This window comes from Mastacembelus armatus, chromosome 16 (genome assembly GCF_900324485.2).
Source record: "Mastacembelus armatus chromosome 16, fMasArm1.2, whole genome shotgun sequence".
Lineage (NCBI taxonomy): Eukaryota > Metazoa > Chordata > Actinopteri > Synbranchiformes > Mastacembelidae > Mastacembelus > Mastacembelus armatus.
Genome location: NC_046648.1, coordinates 16,034,810 through 16,055,620, shown reverse-complemented (window position 1 = coordinate 16,055,620; position 20,811 = coordinate 16,034,810). Strand labels below are relative to the sequence as shown.

At 41.3% G+C, this 20,811-nt stretch overlaps 2 protein-coding genes across 4 annotated transcripts; both read right to left on the bottom strand.

Moving 5' to 3' along the window:
• Positions 1 to 328: 328 nt before the first annotated feature.
• On the bottom strand, positions 329 to 7,122 carry prpf3 (PRP3 pre-mRNA processing factor 3 homolog (yeast)). 3 transcript variants are annotated; one of them, XM_026317833.1, is made up of 17 exons: positions 6,936 to 7,122; positions 6,481 to 6,634; positions 5,755 to 5,885; positions 5,073 to 5,240; positions 4,872 to 4,955; positions 4,467 to 4,729; positions 4,233 to 4,351; positions 3,933 to 4,120; positions 3,652 to 3,818; positions 3,446 to 3,528; positions 2,515 to 2,658; positions 2,331 to 2,430; positions 2,071 to 2,184; positions 1,860 to 1,978; positions 1,236 to 1,313; positions 1,093 to 1,148; positions 329 to 945 (listed from the first exon to the last, which is right to left on the bottom strand). In XM_026317833.1, exons 2-17 carry the CDS (start codon positions 6,623 to 6,625, stop codon positions 796 to 798), a joined length of 2,109 nt encoding a protein of 702 aa, XP_026173618.1. In that variant the 5' UTR covers positions 6,626 to 6,634; positions 6,936 to 7,122; the 3' UTR covers positions 329 to 795. The 3 variants fall into 3 exon arrangements, with proteins under 3 accessions (XP_026173618.1, XP_026173620.1, XP_026173619.1); XM_026317835.1 differs by having other exon boundaries at positions 4,878 to 4,955; XM_026317834.1 differs by having other exon boundaries at positions 6,940 to 7,122.
• Positions 7,123 to 12,040: 4,918 nt separating this feature from the next.
• On the bottom strand, positions 12,041 to 18,516 carry LOC113136801 (uncharacterized). The gene is made up of 6 exons (XM_026317862.2): positions 18,335 to 18,516; positions 16,441 to 16,769; positions 16,232 to 16,307; positions 15,800 to 15,878; positions 15,261 to 15,444; positions 12,041 to 15,163 (listed from the first exon to the last, which is right to left on the bottom strand). Exons 2-6 carry the CDS (start codon positions 16,765 to 16,767, stop codon positions 14,564 to 14,566), a joined length of 1,266 nt encoding a protein of 421 aa, XP_026173647.1. The 5' UTR covers positions 16,768 to 16,769; positions 18,335 to 18,516; the 3' UTR covers positions 12,041 to 14,563.
• Between the last annotated feature and the right edge of the window lie 2,295 nt (positions 18,517 to 20,811).

The window sequence follows — 20,811 nt, the reverse complement described above, 5'->3', positions numbered from 1 at the left end:
GATGAAGACTGGGGAGAAACACGCCCCCAAGTTTTACTTTAATATCAGGACAAGACTGCATTCACAGAGACAACTCACTGCTCAACTCACACAGAAAGAATGACACAATCGCCCAAGTGACAGAAATAAGTGGACACCAGTTGATTAACGCTAGATTTTGTTTATTTAAGGCTGTAATGATACAAAGAAATAGAGCTACAAGCCAAATACTGTTTCTCCAAAAAAAAAAAAAAAGTGGCTTTATTAACTGTAAATTCTGTGATGAATTCAGCTATGTTTTAACGTTACCCAGGTTTAGTTTGTATAGGCTAGCACAATCATTCACTGATGGGATGTTTGGCTTTTTTTTTTTTTTTTTTTTTTTTTTATTGTTTGACTCAGATTTTCAAGGTACATGGGGATTTCATTACAAAAGTTCAGTCTTAACATTATCTGACACAATTTCTCATCAAATAAAGCGTTGGTTGAGTCATTTACATCACACAGTGCAATCTGTCAGACTGTATTCAATAACAGATGATATCTACCGCTTAAGAGATGAACACTGATGCAGGCATATGTATGTATACTGTCCTACACACACACCCTGCCCTGTCACATACTCATTAAAACAGCCACACAGGTTTATTGTTCCTCCTTTTCTCATGTTCAAATGTCTTGATTAAGTTTGTCCGTCCCCATTAAGAGGCAGCCAACTAGCAGTGAGGGTCGCCTCGCTGGGAGGCGGTAGGTCTTGGGGCTTGTAGGAGGAGTGGGGAGGTTACTGCCTGAAATGACATGAGCTCTAGGCAGGTTTCAGTCGTCTGTGCCATCCAACACGCTCTGGCTGAGAGCGAGGTCCCAGTAGTGTTCTGTGCCATGTTTCTTGAAGTGTTCTCTGGCCATGCTCTCTGTGGGGCACTGCTTGAATTTCATATCCCCAAAACTCCGTTCCTTAGCTGTTCCCTGAAGGGACCAAGAGGAATTATTAGATTAGAATAAGATCACAAATAAAAACACAATCCAAATTAACTTCAAATATTTTAGTAACACAATCAGCTATAACAACAAAACCAAAACGAGTGTCATGGAACACAGTGTGAAAACACTCACGTCCCAAATCAACCAACACTTGTTGTTCCTCTTTGTCTCGTCCTCACCGTCAGGATCTAATTGATAATCAGTGGAAAGAGTTTAATTGAAATAAGCACAAACATAATATGCACAAATTATTCAAAAAGTCAAGCCACTCTTACCGTCTCTCTTACTACTGTGTTCCTCCCATTTGATTCTGTGCATCATCAGTCTCTTGAACTTCTTCTGGGATTTGGGGCCTAGAACAGAATAAAGGAGAGATCCAAAAGATGTGAAATACATAAATTCAATTTTCCTATATCATTAATTGCTCATGGGGTGCCTAAGAGGCTTTCTAGAAACCCATGCACTTGAAATAGACAAGTACCCTTAAATACATCCAGCAGTAATTTATTTTTTTCCAAAGGAAACCCTGTATTAATTGGACTTTCATGATGTTGGAACAATTTAAGTAATTCTTCATACATAAGGTTATTCTAAATCTAAACTAAGAATGTGATATAGCACCCTGAAAAAAATATTAACAAGATGTAATCACAAATGTATGTAATTACTGTAGATGTGATATTGCAGCAAGTGAACTAAAGCTTTAACTCCTTGAATTGTGTTTTCTCACAGCCCCAAAGTTTCTCCTGCAACTTGCATACTTCAGCAACCTACGAGTCTGTCAAATGTTTATTACAAAGAGCTTGATATAAATATTAACTACAAGAATAAACAGGTTAGATTTGTCAACAAGGCTGATGCTACTGTAGCCTGCAGTTCTGAATATGTATTTCCCTTACCTCCCTCTACCACAACAAGGTTGACATCTCTGTGCAGAACTACTGTGCCTGTCAGGTACAACTGGTTGGCATTGGCCTCCACTTTAAACTTCTTTGCAGGATTTTGCAGGTTACGGATCCTGCACAGGGAAGATAAGATACATAAATAAGACACATTCTGGACTATACATCTGACCCTCAAACATTGCTCCCTCCATATAAATACACACACCTGTACACTGCAATATGAACACCATCAGTGAGGTCCTCTTTTAACTTCTTGACCTTTTTCTCTTTCCTCTGCTCTGCTGTGAGCTTGCGAGCTGCATTGGCCTCCTCGTGGGCCCTGCAGGGAGGACACAATTAAAAAAAACTTTAGAGAGCAAAACAGATTATCACACATTAGGTTAAATAGGAAAAATGCAGAAGGGTGCAAGAAAAAAGGAAATTAAGTGGAAGATGACCAGCGTAGAGGTTAATTGTGTTACTAACTTTTGTCTCTTTGCCATCTGCGCTCTGACATGGGCTTCTACTTTCGTAGGGTCCTGAACCGCTTCCGTCCCCAGCACTCTCATCAGATTAGAGATACGCACTGAGAAAACAGAAGCAAAAATCAGATACATTCCACTTAATCCAATATTGTAGTATTTCATAACAGTGATTTGTCTGTGACTACCTTTCGGTTCTGGTGGAGGCATCAGTCCCAGACGGACCTTTTCTTGCACTTCTTTTTGGGCCTCCCTTCGTGTCTGTCTTCGCAGTTTCTTCTGTTCTTTCTTTGTCAGGTATACGCCCAGTGTTACTGGCTTGTCTCCGTCAACTGAGATTAACAAAAAAAAAAAAAAAAATGTATGTAGTAGTAACCAGTCGGGTAAAATATTATGTAATAATTACATACCAGTTTATAGGTATATGATATGTAATAGCTTGTAGAAAGCATGCACATAAAACATGCTGGTTGTAAGGAGACAATAGAGCAAAATTTCAAAAACAATTAAAAGACTAAATCAAAAAGTAAGTTACGATTGCACATTGTTAAAAAGATGCTGCATGAATTGAAAACCAGCAATTTAGTCAGCTACATGTATTAGTGGAACCTGTGGATAAAGTTCACGGTTATTTCGACACCTAAATTCCATGTCTGAAATAAGCTTAAACCGCTGGTATACAACACACACCAGGAAATGAAATTATCTGTGTGTTTCCTATAAATGCTTGTGAATGCAATGTTATGTTGTGGTGCTCACTTTGGAAATTAGTTTTTCAATAAGCCGAGGGTTTCTTTGGGCAGTAGACATTATTGTGCCATAAATCAAAGGGCAAACTAAATAAAATAGTTGTCTGCAGGGGAATCTGTGGACAATCTGAAACAGTAATTTTCATGATGAATCATATATTTTGACATTGGTATATTTTCACTGGTTTTAGAGTCCAATGAGTTAATATGGTCCTATGATACTTAAAATTAGCTCACAAGGATCATGTAAGTCCTATTGCCTGTTGGTAAGCACTGAATGTATTTCTACCTCCTAATGAAGAGTTTTGTAGGACATAAAAACTACACAAATTTTTGTGTACAACTTTTATTTCACCTCCCATATACTTACCAGGAGGGCTCATTTGAGCAGGATGTTCTACCAGCTTGGTCACACCAAAGAACTCCATTGAGTCAAAATCTGTGTCTGGGGTTCTTCATAAAAGAAGAAGAAAACGTAAGGTTATTTCCATAAGATGTCTGATTGGACCTGCAAAACAACTCAGTTGCCTTGTCCTTTACATTACTATTTTTTCCATACAGACTACAGTTTCTTACATCTCAATGTTGGAGGGCAAGACGTAAGAGTCCCACCACTCAATAATGGGCACCTCCCATTCTCCAATCTCTTTTTTTGGAGCGATCAGTGCAAGTCTGGTGGATGCCTGTATTCCTGTCTTCTTTGCTGCCTGGGCAATCTCATTCTGCAACCTTTCCAACTGGGCCTAATCAGAGTGAGGAGTGATAAAACTTAAGTTGTTGTAAATCAAGTTCAAAAACTCTGAATAAACAAGTTTAGGAACCTGCTCACACTGAACATTTGAGGAGTTACATCTAACCTTAGTTCTAATTCTCTGAGCAATCTTCTCAAAGCGGCCTGGTTCATGGAATTTGAAGCTCCTGCGAGGACGCTGAGCCGCTGTAATAGACACACGTTGGTCGAAGTAGGATGTGGATTCCAAATCTTCCCCGGGCTTCTCTTTCAGCTGCTGACGGAACTGTTCCCTCTTTACTGCTCGAATGTTAGCTGAGCACAAGACAAAAATGAATTGATGAACACCAAAATACAAAAAAACAAAACAAAAAAACAAAACAGGATTTTGTGTCTGTGTGTAGGGATTGAACCACTTTATGCACACCTTTCAGAGTGGGCATGCGATGTGTGAGTTCAACCTCTTTGCCACTTGCATCCACAGTTCTTCCTTTCTCATCCAGAATAAGAGGCGTTGGCTTGTTCACCTCTTTCACTTCTACTTTCCTACAAAAGAAAGACAGAAATTAGTGTATTTTTACACTATGAAAGGAACAAATACAAATAACCTCCATGTTTGTTTCCTCTTTATTTTTAAAAATCCTATATACTGTGGACTCACGGTGGAGCAATTCCCATGGCATGTAGATTAGCTAGTGCAACTAGGTTGTGAGGCGCAGTGTTCCCCAAGGCCCCGAGGATACCAGGTTTCATGGCTAACTGGGACTGAATGCGCGCTTGTAGCTCAGCAGCCTTGCGGGCTTTCTCGATTGCATCATTCATAAAGCTGGCAGCCTGGGAGGGGGCAATGGATGAGCCACCACCTGTAGCTGCAGCAGCCGGACTGCTGAGAAGACGTGACATTGGCGTGGATTCCATCTGCGACTGTGATGTAGGAAGAGGTAATCGCTGAAGTCAGGAAGATATAATGCTGTATTTCATACTGCCACTAATTACTTAAACTTTTTTTTTTTTTATAGCATGTAAATATTTTTAAGACTTTGATTAAAATGGAAAAATATATTACTGGTACAGCAGGGACTGAAGCAAAGCTCAGTTGTTTTTTCCTCTCTTCTATCTGTCGTGTAGCTGCCTCCATCATCTGTTTGATCTATTAATTTAGAGAAAAAAAATACATGTCAAAAATCTCAAGAAAGTTATTTTATTGTCAAAATATGCAGATATGTAATATATCTGATGCACTAGGAGGCACGTAGTTATTTTGTACCTGCATTTTGGTGAGCATTCCAGGGCTCTCAGATGGAGGTCCAGGTATGACCTCAGGCTCTTCCACCTCCTCGAATCGGGGGACCCGTTTCCGCTTTGCTGCAGTCCCATCTACTGCCTCTGGAGTTTCCCGCATTGCAACTGTTTCAGAGTCATCACCAAATACATCCTAAGGCCAACCAGCCAAAACAGAAAAAACAGCAAAATTGGATAACTGAACAATCACATATTACTATTACAATTAACCTGAAAACCCCAATGCAAACATGAAACCCATTTTCCATTTTATGGTTCAAGTACAGGGCTGTTAGAAAATCCTAAATAAAATGCCATTTATGCAGGAGAATGTTTACTTCCACCCTATATAAACTAAGGTTTAAAGTACAGTCATACCCCGACTTACGTCATTAGCTGGTTCAAAAGGCGCAACGTGTATAGGGTATATGCAATTTTTTGTTAATGTTTTTTTAGCATATCAACACTTTTAATGTTGTTTTTGGATTGGCATGGCATAAGTCTAAGCTTGATGATAGTAGAAATGACATACATCTGGGTATGACTGTAATCAATGAACGAATTCAACATATGCATCAAAGCTATGGTCTATAAGTCTGGTCAATAAATGTATGATATTCAGATTGAACTATTTAGGTTTAAAGCAACAATATTAACTAAAAATATACCTTCAGCTCTCTCTTGCGGTTCTTCTCTCCCACACCTTTTAGGCCTCGAGCACTGCGACTCTCCTCCAAAGCTTCAAAAAGCCGTTCCACAAAACCTCCAGCAGAGTCATCAAGGAAGGGACGCAACTGGTCTGGGGTCAAATGAGCATCACGTAACTATCACAAATCCTGTACTTGCTGGATCACTCTCATAATGACATAACACAGACAGCACAGACTGCTTTTATATACATTAAAGACTATGTTGAATTAAACGTAATTTTGGAAGTCAGTATATGACAGCGCATAAGCCAATAAGTGCTGTAAAATGGGAGGGATAAGAATCTTAGTGTTTAATAAAGCATACAGCATTAAATGTAACATAAACAGCATTATTTTCTGTGAGAAATAACACTTAAGGTGGTCAGGGTTATTAGTAATCACATACAGTGAATTAGTCATCATAAATGTGCCCTAGATCTCACTGAATGGGCTATTTAAATCAGCTCTTACAATCAACCCAGGCACTCATGATTTATTCACTAACTCTTTTGAAGATCATAGCTAAAGTTAACACTGTTTTCTGCTTAATCCTGCCTGCAGCTTCCACATAGATAAAGTTAAAACTAATGACTTAGGAGCACCACTGGTCACAAATAGTTATCCAAGACCCTAAACTTCTGATGATTGCCTTAATTCAATTTAAATCTTAATGCACATTGATAGTATTAAGCAACAGAAAGGTACCTATGGTCTTCCTTTTGTCCAGTCCTTTCCCAACACAGTGCAAAGCCGCAGTGACCACGGTGGGCTCCGAGAAACCGAGCACCTTCTTCACAGTGCGCTCCACCCATGGCCTCAACTCCTCGACTTCCCGCTTAGGCAGAGACATCCTCAGGTCCTGCAAGACAACATAAAATCAGTACGAATAACATGATCATACCTTAAGGCCAGTTAAGTATATTATCATCCGCTTATTTCCATGAACCCCATCCCTGTTTGAGCTGGTTTATCCCCTGATGTAACAGGGTTCCTGTCACTCACTGAGCAGACGTTACTACTGCACAAACACAAATGTTATTTACTAACAAACGCACACACAGTCAATCTTACGCGTACGAGCTAAAATCTATTACATCTGGCTGCTAACTAACGTTAGCACACGGCTAACTGTCAGCAAGTGATTGGTTAATGAAACTTACCGACCTCTCGATTCTGCTTTCTTTGTCTATTACACCGCTTACGTTGAAAAAGTCAAACAAGTCCAAAGATCAGGGTTAAGACGCATAAAGCCTTCAAATTGCTACGTTTTCGATTAAAAAAAAACTTTCTCTTTGGTCGCGCCGTTCACACGACGTTTCCGAACTGAGACCTGGAAGAGGAAATGGACGCTGCTTCCTCTGTTTCTTCTTCTTCTTCGTGACCATTTGAGTGCACTAATTGTTATTAAATGTTCGCCGTTTCCATCTAGCGGCGTTTGAAGGAACTGCCCCTTGTGCTGTGATGACATTTGTTTCAATTGTGATGGAAGTTAACTATCTTTGAAATTTTGTTTGACCAGAACAACATAAAAGAAGAGGTTAAACAGTAGCATTGCTATGTATTGTGACAGAACAAGGTAAAAAAAAAAAAGTAGATTTTGCCTTCAACCAAAGTTAAATACAACCATAAAACTGGCACCAAAATGTTGCTATGTTTGCAAAGAGACAAAACATAAATGAATTAACTGAACTTTTTATTTTGGCTTAACTTGTTTTTTCATTTCAACACATTAACATCAGTACTAGAATGTAACAAAGTACAAGTATACCATGGTACTTGACAATAATTTTAAGATACTCAGTAGTAAAAGAAGGTAAAAAAGTACTGTACTACAAATAACAATCAACAGATCAAAGTCAGCTATCAATGTAGAGTAAACCATTGCCTAAATACTATTTAAGTAACCAGTGATTAGACCTGCATGCTGTCCCCGAGTAAAAACATGGGATTATCATGTGATATCCTTTTCCTTCCATTCTAGGCCCACCCCCTCATTTTTTCCCTGTCTTTGCCTGATGTGGGTCAACGGAGTGCAGTTGCATTAGTGTGAGCATGAATGCAGTAGTGTGCCTCAGGCTACACCAGTCTGCCAGATCACACCCTCCCTCCACAACCGACCATGTCCACATTTTCACCCACAATGCTAATGTTGTGTGTAACCATTGGGATAAACTGTTATACTGTGTACATATAGCATATTATGGTGTCCCAGGCCTACTCTTTCTGCATAGTTATAGCTGTACAATTATTTCCAGTAAAAAAAAAAAAAATCCCACCATCAATCCTTTCAAACTTGAATTGATCAGAGATACAGTATGTTATTCTCATTTTACCTTCTGACAGTCACTCACCTTTCTCTCACCCACTGATTTAATCTGTTTACATCCATGGACACTATAGCTGGTTTATGTGGCTAAACCAGACTAAGCCTTTACATGATTTGGTGCCTGGAAGGATATTTGGTATTTTAAAGGATTTTTCTAAAACCATTTTGGGTACATCTGACAAAAATCAACATTTTAGGATGTTATCATGGGATCTAGGACGTTTAATAAGCATTTTTTGCTATTTGGTGATCAAATCAGCCAGAAAAACAATGATATCAAATACATTAATCATATTTTCACATTTAAAAACCTGAAACTACAAAATGTTTGGTATTTTTATTAAATGACATAAATCATATAAATCTCAGACTTTTGCCTTTAGTTTAGTGAAACAACCTGATTAAATATTTTCATGACAATTACAAGAGCACTGTCTTTATCTGATTGTAGTCAAGTGATCAGCAGGGCAGTAAACAACACACACTTAATCATATTTACCTACCCAGATACCTTCCCCACCAACACCCGTGAACACCCTGAATGGCGTCTTGCCTGTACTATCTTTCCCGACACCTACCAGTCAGCTCTGTTATGTAATGACACCTCGGCAAATAGTATGGCATACCATACAAGTGTAATACAGTATCAAGCTGCATGAATTATTCTGTTACTGAAATGTCAGGCATTTAGTCTGCAGGTAATCCTAGTCCAATATTGGCAAAGTACTAATTGCTGAGTCTTTGACAAGTGGTTCCTTTAATTTGTTGAACAATTTACCACAGTGTGATGCCAGCTGAGTGGACTCGTGCATTATTGCTATGCTATAAATATTACATAAGAGCATCATTTATGACTTTAGTTAAGATATTCCTTATGGTCCTTCACATTAGCTTTTTGATTCTTTAAGGTTGTGGTTATAGTATCATAGTGCTGACCCAGTTTTATTTCACTGGATCTGACAGGAGCGGTATCACCTTGGAAAATACAATCTCTGGGGACTCTGCTGGCTTTACTTCACTACTTCAACTGGGCAGTTAGGACCTTGGTGTGTGTGTCACTGTGAGTGCTTTTATCCCTCACCTTTTTATCATTCTGTTTTTTTTTCTGTCTGGTGATTCCCTTTCACTCACTGGACCTGAATAATTGAGCAGTCGGGTAGGATATCACGTCATCACGAGCAGACTCCTGAGAACACATTCAGGCCAAAGAAACTGATGGGGATGTTATTTGCCTGTAGCTCGGCCATGCCCCAAATATCACGCACAATGTCATGAGATACACGTGTGTCCTTGAAAATGTAGTCCTGGCATTTCTGTCTTTACCATGCCCCATCTTGGTGTCTTCATGGTGATAGGGACCACAAACAGTGGGCAATACAGCATCTTCAACCCCACAGACCATTGTCCATCATCACTGTGAGCCCCATCAAGGCAATATTGACTTAGAAGTAGCTCTGATTTCTATTGTAGGGCTGGTCACTGTGCAATTTTAATGAGCATTGAGGCTGCTTTGGGACTAGTCTGCACTAAAACCCCCTGAGGACTTTGGGTGAGTAAGAGCATGTGTGTGATTGTATTTTCCTACTGAGTCTTTGTGTGAACACATGAGCATGCTTGTGTGTAGTTGTGAAATCTTAGCGTGGCTTCACCTCACGTGAGTTTTTCTGGAGTGTAGCGACTAAATTATGGGGGAGGGGATCCTAGAATAAGTGAATAAGCACCTCATTGTGTCATTTTCTTCATTTTGTGCAGAGCACATGCATCAGACACCCTTAAATCATTAGCTTGTTAAAACCAATAATGGCATGTGGACCCACAATTGAAACCTACACAGGATATAAGAGGGACAGTAAGTTCATTATGTGCAATCCTATTGATGCACGCACACACATGCTCAATTAATCCAACGCACGGTTGTTGGATCCTCAGAGAAGTGAGAACAACTGAGCGCAGCAGTGATGCAATAACAGTAAAGGTTGCTGTAATGGAGCCTTTTGTAGAATACAGCATGTTAAATTAGCTATAATGTAGAGAGGAAATAAACTTTTTCAAATGAAAACAGTAGAACACAAAGTGAAAAACACATAAAGCTAATGAATTAGTTTAATAGGAAGAACAACAAATGCCTCCATGCTCCCCAAAAGTCAGTGGGGTGTCCCCTCTCTCTGTCCCCCACACATTCTCTGCCCATGCTTTTCCACTCAACCCCTCGTTTCCATCCATCCTCTAGAGGAGAAAGGAGGGAGAAACGGTGAGGTGGCGAGGGAGGGCAAGGGCTTCACTGCTAAAAACTGCATGGATACAAGGGGGGGCCGAGAGGGAGGGAAGCGGAGGGGAGAAGGGAGGCAGGGCGGTCTCTGTTGTTGTAACGTAGCACAGTCAGTGTGTCAGAGACAGGCCCATCACAAAATCAGCCAGTCAGTGTGTCAGGGCGTGGGGTGGCGTGTGTTTATGGGTATGTTGGTGTGTGCGTGTGTGTGCAGCATGGCTGATTTCATCCCGTCTGAGCAGGGAGAAATCAAACCACACCCTCTTCAAATTTACCACTCTCCTGCCCATGTGCACAGTATCCATGGATGCTGGAGTGAAATGAAAACGCTGAATAGTTTGAGCATTTTTAATTCAGGAATTTTAGTGACATGATCACTGAAACTCTGAACCTTAATATATCTAAAGGTACAACAGATATTTTACTTTCTTTGCGCCCAAGGTAAGGCTGCAATTATTCCCTTCCCTGTCAGTAAGTCAATGACAGAAATTTAATCTGCTGCTTTGATAATTAACTATTGTAAGTGATGTTTAAGCAACAATGCCTTTTTCAGCTATAAACTGAAAATCTTTGGGGTTAGGACTGTTTGATGACATCACCTCCCATCAATTGTCATGGGAATTTTTTCACAATTTTATTTTTACATTTTATACATTGAATGATACATTCTTCAAGAAAAAAAAAAATGTTAATCAGTAATGAAAATAACTGTAGTTGCTGTCTACACACCAATTTTTTTATGTTGTATACAACAGTTCAGAATCCCAAAATATTGAACTTACTATATATTACTTACCTATTTATTAAATAGAGAAATTTTGGAAATCTTCATATTTAAAAACCTGGAACCAGAAAATGTTTGGTATTTTTTGCTTAGAAATGGTTTAAACAATGAAGACTTTCAATTTTAAATCATTTCAGCCCTATATTTGCAAAATGTGGAGGCTATAGAGTTACCAGAAATTTTAGATTCTTCTTCAAATGTGCTACTGTATAGTAAACTCAACACCTGAGGTTTTTACAGAAATGCATCTCTGGTAAAACGGTGCATTTTATGTAGTTTCATAAACTTCTACAGGCGCACAGGATGCTTTGGTTGCGTGATGAGTAAGATTAACTTTTGACTTTCAGCCTTTAATTATTTTCCAGAGGGGCTGAAGTCACTGTGCCTGGTCAGACAGATCAGGCTGAAACAGCTCATGTTCAAGTACCAATAACGCAACACAGACACAACAGCTCCAGCTTGTCTCTACTATATAAATGGCATTTACTTATTATGTCTCAAAATAAACAACCACACACATAATAGCTACAGTAGTGTTGGGCTCTGTAGTAGCAGCTGGTTGGAGGATCAGCCAGGCCCCCCCCCCGCTACTGCCAGTCAGATTATCAAGGCTGTAGTCTCGCACCCTGTTGCCCACCCCACCCCCTCTACTCCCCTCGCTGTACTCTCCTTCCTGCCTTCATCACCCCACACCCTCACTGTCCCACCCACTCATGCACGCTTCAAACTAGTTCTTGAATATGCACCCCATGGTCACACATCTGTGTGGTTAGAGCTGCTTTCCAAAAACAAGCCCTACTCACATTGTCACATCACTCTATAGAAAAAAAAACTATTATGTACCACAAATACATGTAGAAAAACTCACTAAATAAATACGCAGTTCAACTTTCAAAAATGTCATTTATTAAAAATGTTTTTCATCATTATTGACAAAGTACCCAGAAGAGTAATCATGTTACGATGGGGGTGAGAGAAAGACAGTTTAGTTTAGAAAGCAAAGATACTTACAGGACTGAGGGAGATGTCGGAGAAAGGGCAAGGGCAGACGAATGCAGCAGGGTGGGGGAAGGGAGGCGAGGGGGAACTACAGTCAGCTTTTACAATGCAAAAAGAAGGCAGCTAAAATAAACAAGACCTATTATTTCTGACCAATCAGCCTCGGTCGTTTCAGTAGAAAACATACATGAAAAAACATAAACAATGAAAAATAAATGCAGTTGGTTTCTCTGTCATACCACAACCGTATAAAAATAGGAGTGGGATTGGAAGACACCCCCAGCCTCTGATCGAGAGCCAGTATCTTGCACATTGTACTGTCACATCTGAAGACGGGATCAGGCAGGACAGTCTGGTTTTGGGTCTGTGACTGAAGGCTTGTACACTCCTTACTCCAAAACATAGGCAGTGACATGGAGGCTGCCAGTGGCTCTGTGTTCACTCATGGCGTTTTTTTTGTTGTTTTTTTTTCTGGAGGAGTGTGGTGTGTGGTTATGGAAACAGAGCATGAACCACTGATATCAATTTAAAAACATGTTAGTCTAAATATTTACAATATTTTTTTCCCCCCCCAATGCAGGTAAATCTAATCGTATCATGGAACCATTCCTACAGTAATAAGTATATTGTTTGAGCAAGTTTCCAAACAGAGAACCTCCTATCGAACATCTCAATTGGAACTGGAATAAGAATAACAATAGCAGCAGTAGAGGGTGGTGCAAATAAAGATTTCCTCCCTTTCTGTTTTTCAAGTTTTTAGGAGCACCAGCTATAAGTGCAGTTCAGTCTGTTCCTCTGTTGATCAGAACCAGAACAAAAGCCTCAAAGAAAGGCTATACTTTGATACTACATGGACAGCAGTAGCCAGCGCTATTGGTGGGTGTAAGAAATGGAGACGCCGGCAGGTTGGATTAACTAGATCTAAGAGCTCGACACCAGGTTGTAAGCAGTACGTAGCTGACGATGCTGTTGGTTTTGATGCTGTGTCAGAAGCAAGATGAAAATATGTAGGCTACATGTAGGCTTTCACAATTGAATGTATACTGGCTTTGTGAAATTCAAGCAAACAATCAAAATGCAGTATGAATGCACTGAAAGCACCAAATACCGTTTTTTCTGAACAACTCCTATTTGGTAAAAAGGCACATTAGTCCAATAATCCAATCCTAACGTTTCAATCCCTTCGTTTTTTTTTTTTTTTCCTTCTCATGATAGCAATATAAACCACTAACAAACTGTCAACAGCATCTCCCCAAACGGCTCAAAAACAGAAAAAAAAAAAATTGCAGGCCAAACTACGCAAGCGCACAGCAGGCAAAATTCAACTACCCAATAAATAAATACAAATAAATAAATGCAGTGTCAAGTCAACACATGAATAAATTAACTGTGAGGCTCTTGAGTCATATGTCTTTGAGTGGTCCTTACTTTTCTTCGGTCTGTTCTTCTTTTAAGCGCTTCTTGGATTTTCGTGACACTGATTGCCAGTCAGTTTGCAGTCAGAAACATTTGATCCACAGCACAGCAAGAGAAGTTATGTGACCTCTGATCGCTGTGATGTTACTCCTCTCGATGCCTTGTCGCCAATCCGACAGCCAAGGGCCCAAACAGCTCTTGGATTACATTCGAGAGTTGATGACATCATTTTTTCCAAAGACTCCAATGACTCTAACACACCACACGTACAGTACAATGCTGTGTTCTGTGCACCATATTTCTCACATCACTAACTACAAGATATTCAAGTCACTTCTTCTCTGCTAGCCAGACACTTCAGTTCTATCTGCAAGTAAATGTAAAGTCAGGCGCGTCTCCTAAAATCAACTTCAGCTTACCCTGTGTTACTACTGCTGGATTTAATCCTACTAGAGTTACCTCATTAAACTGAACCTTGGAAGCTTTCATTCTGAGTACTGACATCTGCTTTCCTAGTTTCTGATTGAGTACATGTCTGACAAGTTACATGTTTGCCAATAGAGTCAGCTCTGAATACAGTACATTGATTGCTTTCATGCTGAGGAGGAACTATCATTTGCTTCTTGAAATTCATCATCACTCAGTCCCTGTAAATAGTCTTTAAGGTTTAGGTGTTCTTTCCTGTGCCCCGCAATCACCTTTGTGCATGTTTACAGGTATGTAATTGTGATTATCAACTCTGACAGATTAGATTCATTGAAAAACATTATGTCCTGTTGTTTGAGATAACTGTAGTAGACTGGGTCTTAATGAGGGGTTTTGTGTCGTCTATTATTTGTCTTCAACGTATAAGCACCTACAATTCTTTCCTCCCTTACTTCTCTAATGCATCTCTAATCACAGGCCTTCAGCCTTTTCCCTACTTCCTCTCACAGCAGCTTTCAGCTCGGTGGTGTAACAAAGCGAGGCTGCCAGCTCTATGCTTGACAATGCATCAGGTCTCTAAAGGAGTGGAGCACACCCTGGGAAAAGGCTTCAGTGTGCCATTAGAAGACTGGCTATGACCCTCACCATTCTCACTCTGTTGTCCAGCAGCAGGCTGGCTTTGGCACCGGATTGGCTTCTTCTGACTTTTGGGGTGCCTGTAGGGTGTGGTGGAAGAGATGGAGCTGTCTTGCGTGGCTAGGCTGCCCCCTCTGCTGGGCGGGGGGATGGCAGTGACAGGCCGGTTTTCATTGTCACCTGCCACTGTTGTGCCCTCATGTGAGGGGCAGGCCTTTCGGGGGGACGGGATGGGGGCAACGTGCACCCATGTCAGGCTTGGCTCAGAGCTATGACCTACTTTGTAATGTGTTAGCTTGCCTAGTTCTTCACTGCCACTGTCCTTTATCTTTGTATACTTGTTTAGCTGGCTGTTACTGGCCACATCTGGCGAATTGTGGTATGCATCAGATGCCAGCGATGGAGGAGGAGGACCACCCCTTTCATTCCTATCTTGCTTCATGCTCTTCTCTTCTGGACTGATATGAGGGCATTTGAGCGGCACGGGGGAAGGTGTAGGGGAGTCTGTGCCAGTCCAGCTAAGTCTGCGTTTCTAGAAAATAAAAATGAGAGTAATATGCCAGTGAATATAGAACTTAAATTGTGGTGGTTGACTTTGTTTGTGTACAAGCAGGCTAGTGTGTTCTCACCTTGACGGGAATATGTAACTGATCCCTGTGCTTGTGCGGTGGGGTGCAACAGGAAGCGTCTTGGAGGGAGCAGGCAGGGGACGAGGCCATAATTGAGGCTGCAGACACAGGCTGAATGGGGATCTGAGGAAACCAAAGCTTCAGCATCATCTCAACCTGGAGCAGAGTGTTCAGGTACTTCTCCCTAAAAAAAAAGACAAAGTGAAAAGAGTGATACAAATGTCAAGTGCAAAGTACACAGTGATGACATTGGCTCTGTCTACAGATCTAAATAAAGTTTCTTAAGTTTGATTCTTATCAGCAGTGCCAGTGAATGCTGTAACTCTACCCATCTCCCAAAGACTGTTCAATAAAACATGGAACAGGAGATAAGGCTTGAAATGGAAGACTACTTTAGTGGTTCTGCCTTCTTGTAACCACAATGAAATAATCTTTTGCACTCTCAAATCCTCCTAAGATGTAGTGTCCAGTAATGCTGGGAAAAGATGAGAATAACATATTGTTAAAAACACGGAGGGGAGATGGGCGTGACATCTTACCCACTATTTGGTCTCTGTAAAACCCCCACGATCCTCTGGATTCGATCCATTGCAACGCTCTGCTGGAAACTACTCAAACCTGTCAATCAAAAACACAATCACTGAGCATTTACCTCATCACAGGAAATGTACGCACGTGTGGACACAATCAGTATTTTTCTCTCTCTCTCTCTCTCTCTCTCTCACAAACACACACACACACTACTTCCAGTGGTGATATAAGCAAACTCTTGATGAGTCAGCCACAAGACTGTCCCTTCACACACGGTGCACTTTGGGCTACATCAATACAGACTGCTGCACATAGGGAACACACTTGATTGCAATAGACTGAGGCCACTCAGATCATATAGACCTGTGTTCAGCATATGTACGTTAAGTTGCCAGTCTGCACACATGCTTGTCTGGAGGCAGTGATGTAAGGATGCTTACCACGGTCGAATCGGCCCCTCTTCAGTCCATTCAGCAACTCCAGCAGGGGCCTGACAAAACCCTGTAGCTCAGCACACTGACAGAGGTGGAGAGAAAAGATAGATTACTGGTGAGTTTGGGTCAGGCCTTCCTGACCGAATCAGTCTGCTGGGCTTTCCTCTGCATACACATTGCTCTGTCATCTCTCTTTTCCTGGACCTGCTCCTTACCTTTTGAGCAAACAGCAGATCTCCCTGTGATTTGGGGAGTTGGCCTGTAGGGTTTGTCTTGCTGTCACTCTCTGACCTGTATGACTCCACCTCTGTTCCGTTATCGGTGAAGCTATTGCAAGCCCACTGGGACCTGGGGCTCTCCAATCCCCCATCTCCACTGATCATAGCCCCATCCGTCCCCCTGATGATGACAGAGGAAGAGCTATCTGTCAGGAAGACGTCTGCGTCGTCCTCCGCCTGCTCCGAGTCACTTAACAAGAGGCTGTCGCTGGAGCTCAGGGAATCGAGCGATGGCTGAGAGGAAGTGCTGCCTTGGGACTGCATTGCTGTTGGGGCAGTAACAGAGGGTTAGGGTTATTATGACAGTCAGTTTGACTTAGTGAGAAACAAAAAGTAGCTTGATTGAATACTCAATCTTACATGTTTTAAATTGTAAGAGATGCAGAAACAAAATCCTTGCAAAAGAACTGGTTTCTATTTGGCAAAACTCTTTTTTTCCCCCCTTTCTCTCTACCAAAAATAATAACCCCAATTACTCAAAATGGTGGGTTACCCATGCCCTAGTTTAGCATGGAGCTGAGTGGGACTGGGGCTAGGCAGTAGGCACACAATGGTAGTGCATGTCTGGCTCCCATTGAAGAGATTGGAGATCGGAGAGAAGAGTAAAATGTGAGGGGGATGGGAGACTGTAGAGTAGTGAAATCAGGATAGGCAGTCAGTCTCTCTCTCTCTGTCTCTCTCTCTCTCCACTGCCTCTGGTGCTCTCTCTAGCCCCTCCTCTCCGTCTTGGGCTTGCTCTCCACCCCCCATTGGATTGCACACACATACACGCAAACCTCTCTTTTTTCTATGGCTGCAGTTCTGTATGCCTCTCATCTCTCTCTGCTCTCCCTTCAGCTCATCCTGTTCGTTATGCACACAAGCCTGGTACTCCTCTCCCTTTCCTCTTTCACAAACCAGCCCTCCTCCTCCTCTTCCTCGTACTCACATTTTACATTCTCTGTCTCTGGCCATGTGCTTTTTGCTCATCTCTCTTTCCTTCTCTTTGTAATCTCTGAGTGCCTGCTGGTCTCTGATCCCACCAACACAGAGGGGGGAAATTAGAGGGGTCACAAGAATACACTCTTCTAATAAACACACCAACACAGCTTTCATCAATAGGACAAATAAAGTCTAAACTCACTCACAGACAAAGGAGAATGGTACAAGTTTTTTGGTGTGCTTTACCACACAGGCCAAAAAAAAAAAAGCAAGTACCACTCACAGAGTCCATGTTGGATTTCGGCTACAGAAACGTCTCATCAGCATTTACCACTAACAATGTTTTGCTATTCACATCTTATTTGCATCTGATGACTGGCTTCCCTTCAGAAACAAAATATCACTTTGTTTACATGCGTCTGCATAAGACAACTGAAACAAACAATGGAAGAACGCACTAATTAAATATGGACTTTACTCCTAGGTGAGTGATTTGGTTCATAGCCATGGAGAATGAGATAGGCGTGGATCCGCACAGGTAGGCCGAGTCTCAGGTGTAGTCTGCCTGCACACAGCAATGCCCACAAGAAGAACCAACACATTTTTACACGAAGTGTTCTGCGCAAATTTAACTAAGCTAATATCCAGAAATATAAGCAGATATGAATTATGCGTGATTTGTCGGTATTGATATGGTAATACAAGTACGATCCCAAAATGTTACATGATAATGATAAATCAATAAAATAGCTCACAGAAGGCTAAATGAGAAAAGCAGCTTTAGGCTGCACTAACAAACAGTACTGGGCGAACATACAGGATATAGCGGGACAGGAAATTCCTTAAGGCCAGCCTGCCAACTTCGGGAAACGTTAGCCACAAGACCAGAAGCATTAAAGGGGACACTCACCTCAAGTATTAAGAGATGAAACAGCAGGTACCAGAAACAGAGGTTCACGGCTCTCTCTCCAACTTGGATGTGACAGATGATCAGCACACCGTCGGTACCTGGCGCAGCATCGGGGCGCCCAGCCTCAGCTCTCTCACACCCTCATGTCCCGGCCGTCCATCGGCTTGTGTCTCCGCTCGCTCTTTCCCTCGGCAGTTTACGAGCGTCAACATGTGCGCGAATCCACGTGCCCACGTTGTGAGCGCATCCTATTGGCTGCCGGCCGGGCGGCGGCGCACGCTATTGGCTGACCCTTGCGGCCAATGATTTCAGTGCTAGTCTCTGATTGGACGACGACCCGGGCATTCAAAGTCCTGCCCAGTCACGTATCGCTCGTGTGTACGGGTATCGGGCAGGGATGCGCTACTACAGCGAGCGTGTGTAAACACACACGGACCTCGGCGCTGGCTCGACAAATACACAATATGTTCTCTGCATCTGAAACACACAATAATTTATGATCCCACCCCCTCACACCCAAAACATCAAAACACACCGCGGTGGGAACTGAGAAATAAGGAACATTATGCAACACTGGTTGGATTTAATTGAGAAGGCTAAATATATTCAGGACTAACATCAGCAAAACAGAGGACCTTTCCTCCTCAGTGGTGAAGCTGAGGGACCTGAGGAGGTTAAAGAACACTGATAGGATGTAAAATACAAGGATTCATTTATTCCCAATAAATGAATCCTTGTATTGTTCACAGTTTTGAGACTTTTTTTCATAACTCGTTCCAGCCACACCTCATTAGACCGTATCATTACATTATACTGAACACAATAAACTGATGGTGCGCATCTACTTGATTCATTGACAGGATTCAGCTTTCACAACAGTCATTCTGTTAATCAAATTTCTTGTGAATGTGAATTTTCTGCATTTTCTTCAGTTGTTCTGAAAGTTTAATTGACAAAACAGACTTTCCAGTTCAAATATTTAGTGTTAAAAACATCCCTCATATATAATCTTTGAAAAACATGCCATCATTCAGGTTGTACAGCTAGAAGACTTGGCTTAAGATACAGGAATTACAACAAAAAGAAAACCATTTCCATGTTTTTTTTTTAATAAAAGCAGATGATTGTATTGTTTCATTTTGATTGTATTGTTAAATTAAAATGAATCAAAATAAAATGACAGGTATTTGACTGTTTGACCCTAATATGGCAAGTCAGGTCCATGATTTATGAACCATGTGGCAGCAGCCTCCCCCTCTCCTGTGACTTAGTAAAGCGTGAACTCACTAACCCTAACTTAAAACCGGCAGTACAATGTACCAGAATGTATAGAACACACACACATACACGCACACGCACACGCACGCACGCACGCGCGCGCGCGCACATGCACGCACACACACACACACACACACACACACACACACACCATCTGTCCCACAATCATCATATGGATTGTTTGTTGTCCCCTCCTAAGACTTTAATTACAGGTCAGCTTTTGTGCTGGCATTTACTGGTATGTTTAAAAGTGAAATTCTGAGTTGAAGCATGAGGAGTCGTGGCTGCCTCTAAGTGCCTTGCATGTTGCAGTCAGGACCGAATGTGCCTGCCCTTCCCCCACTATATATAGAACATATGAGGCCACCGACCCTATACATACGAGAGTCTGTACGTCTTTGTGCATTTTAACTATGTACCGTCTTAGTAACTCCAACATCAGCTGATCAAATCACCCCTGGTTATTGGCAAAAAACAACAATTTAACCTTAGGTAATAGTAAACCCATAGAAAGGTTGCTGTTTATATACATATAACCAGGACAAGTTTGACAGAGAAAACTTTCCACCCCCACAACATTCCTCCGCAGCATATGAACCCTGTGAACCGGCTTTGAGTTCACATGGGTGCTGCAGACCACCCCATCATATCTGTCCTCCCATATCCTTTACCACACCCACCTGGTTTCTGTGTGTTGTGTTGACATTTTGAGAATTCAATAGGAGTGACCATATTAAGTTTAAACCTATGGATGGTGGTTGTCGATGAAGTAGGTCAAAGTGCAGCTGGTCAAACTGCTGCCTGAGGTGGAAAATACACCCTTCCTTAGTTGGGTTACTTAAGGCAGAAATTGAGCTATCTCTAAAATAAAACAAACAAACTTTTGTTGAAAATTTAATAAGTTGAGTGAACTTTTAGCAATTCTTCTATTGAACTTATCATTTCAAGTCAACATACCTGAAGTCAGAAAAACTTATGTTTAAAGGTTTGCAAAGTGGTCTGAAAAGGAAAATTAGACATTTTAGGTTAGCTTGAAAGTAAACACAACATATTTATTCCAAGTAAACAAGGAAAGCTGCATTCATTCCACTAAATTCCTGTATGATATTTTATGGACGATTTTTAATCTCCGAACGAAGAGAAATCCCAGAAACAAAGCAAAATACTTATCTATATGTTTTCATGTAACATATGCTAAA

What these genes read in the sequence shown, in the direction of transcription:
- prpf3 (XM_026317833.1), bottom strand. Translation starts at nt 6,625, where the DNA reads ATGTCTCTGCCTAAGCGGGAAGTCGAGGAGTTGAGGCCATGGGTGGAG. An exon ending in TTGCCCTCCAACATTGAGAT is followed by an intron (nt 3,529 to 3,651) that starts GTAAGAAACTGT and finishes TCTTTTATGAAG; the next exon opens with AACCCCAGACACAGATTTTG. An exon ending in CCTTGTTGTGGTAGAGGGAG is followed by an intron (nt 1,314 to 1,859) that starts GTAAGGGAAATA and finishes ATTCTGTTCTAG; the next exon opens with GCCCCAAATCCCAGAAGAAG.
- LOC113136801 (XM_026317862.2), bottom strand. Translation starts at nt 16,767, where the DNA reads ATGCAGTCCCAAGGCAGCACTTCCTCTCAGCCATCGCTCGATTCCCTG. An exon ending in TTACAGAGACCAAATAGTGG is followed by an intron (nt 15,445 to 15,799) that starts GTAAGATGTCAC and finishes CTTTTTTTTTAG; the next exon opens with GGAGAAGTACCTGAACACTC. An exon ending in AGTTACATATTCCCGTCAAG is followed by an intron (nt 15,164 to 15,260) that starts GTGAGAACACAC and finishes TTTATTTTCTAG; the next exon opens with AAACGCAGACTTAGCTGGAC.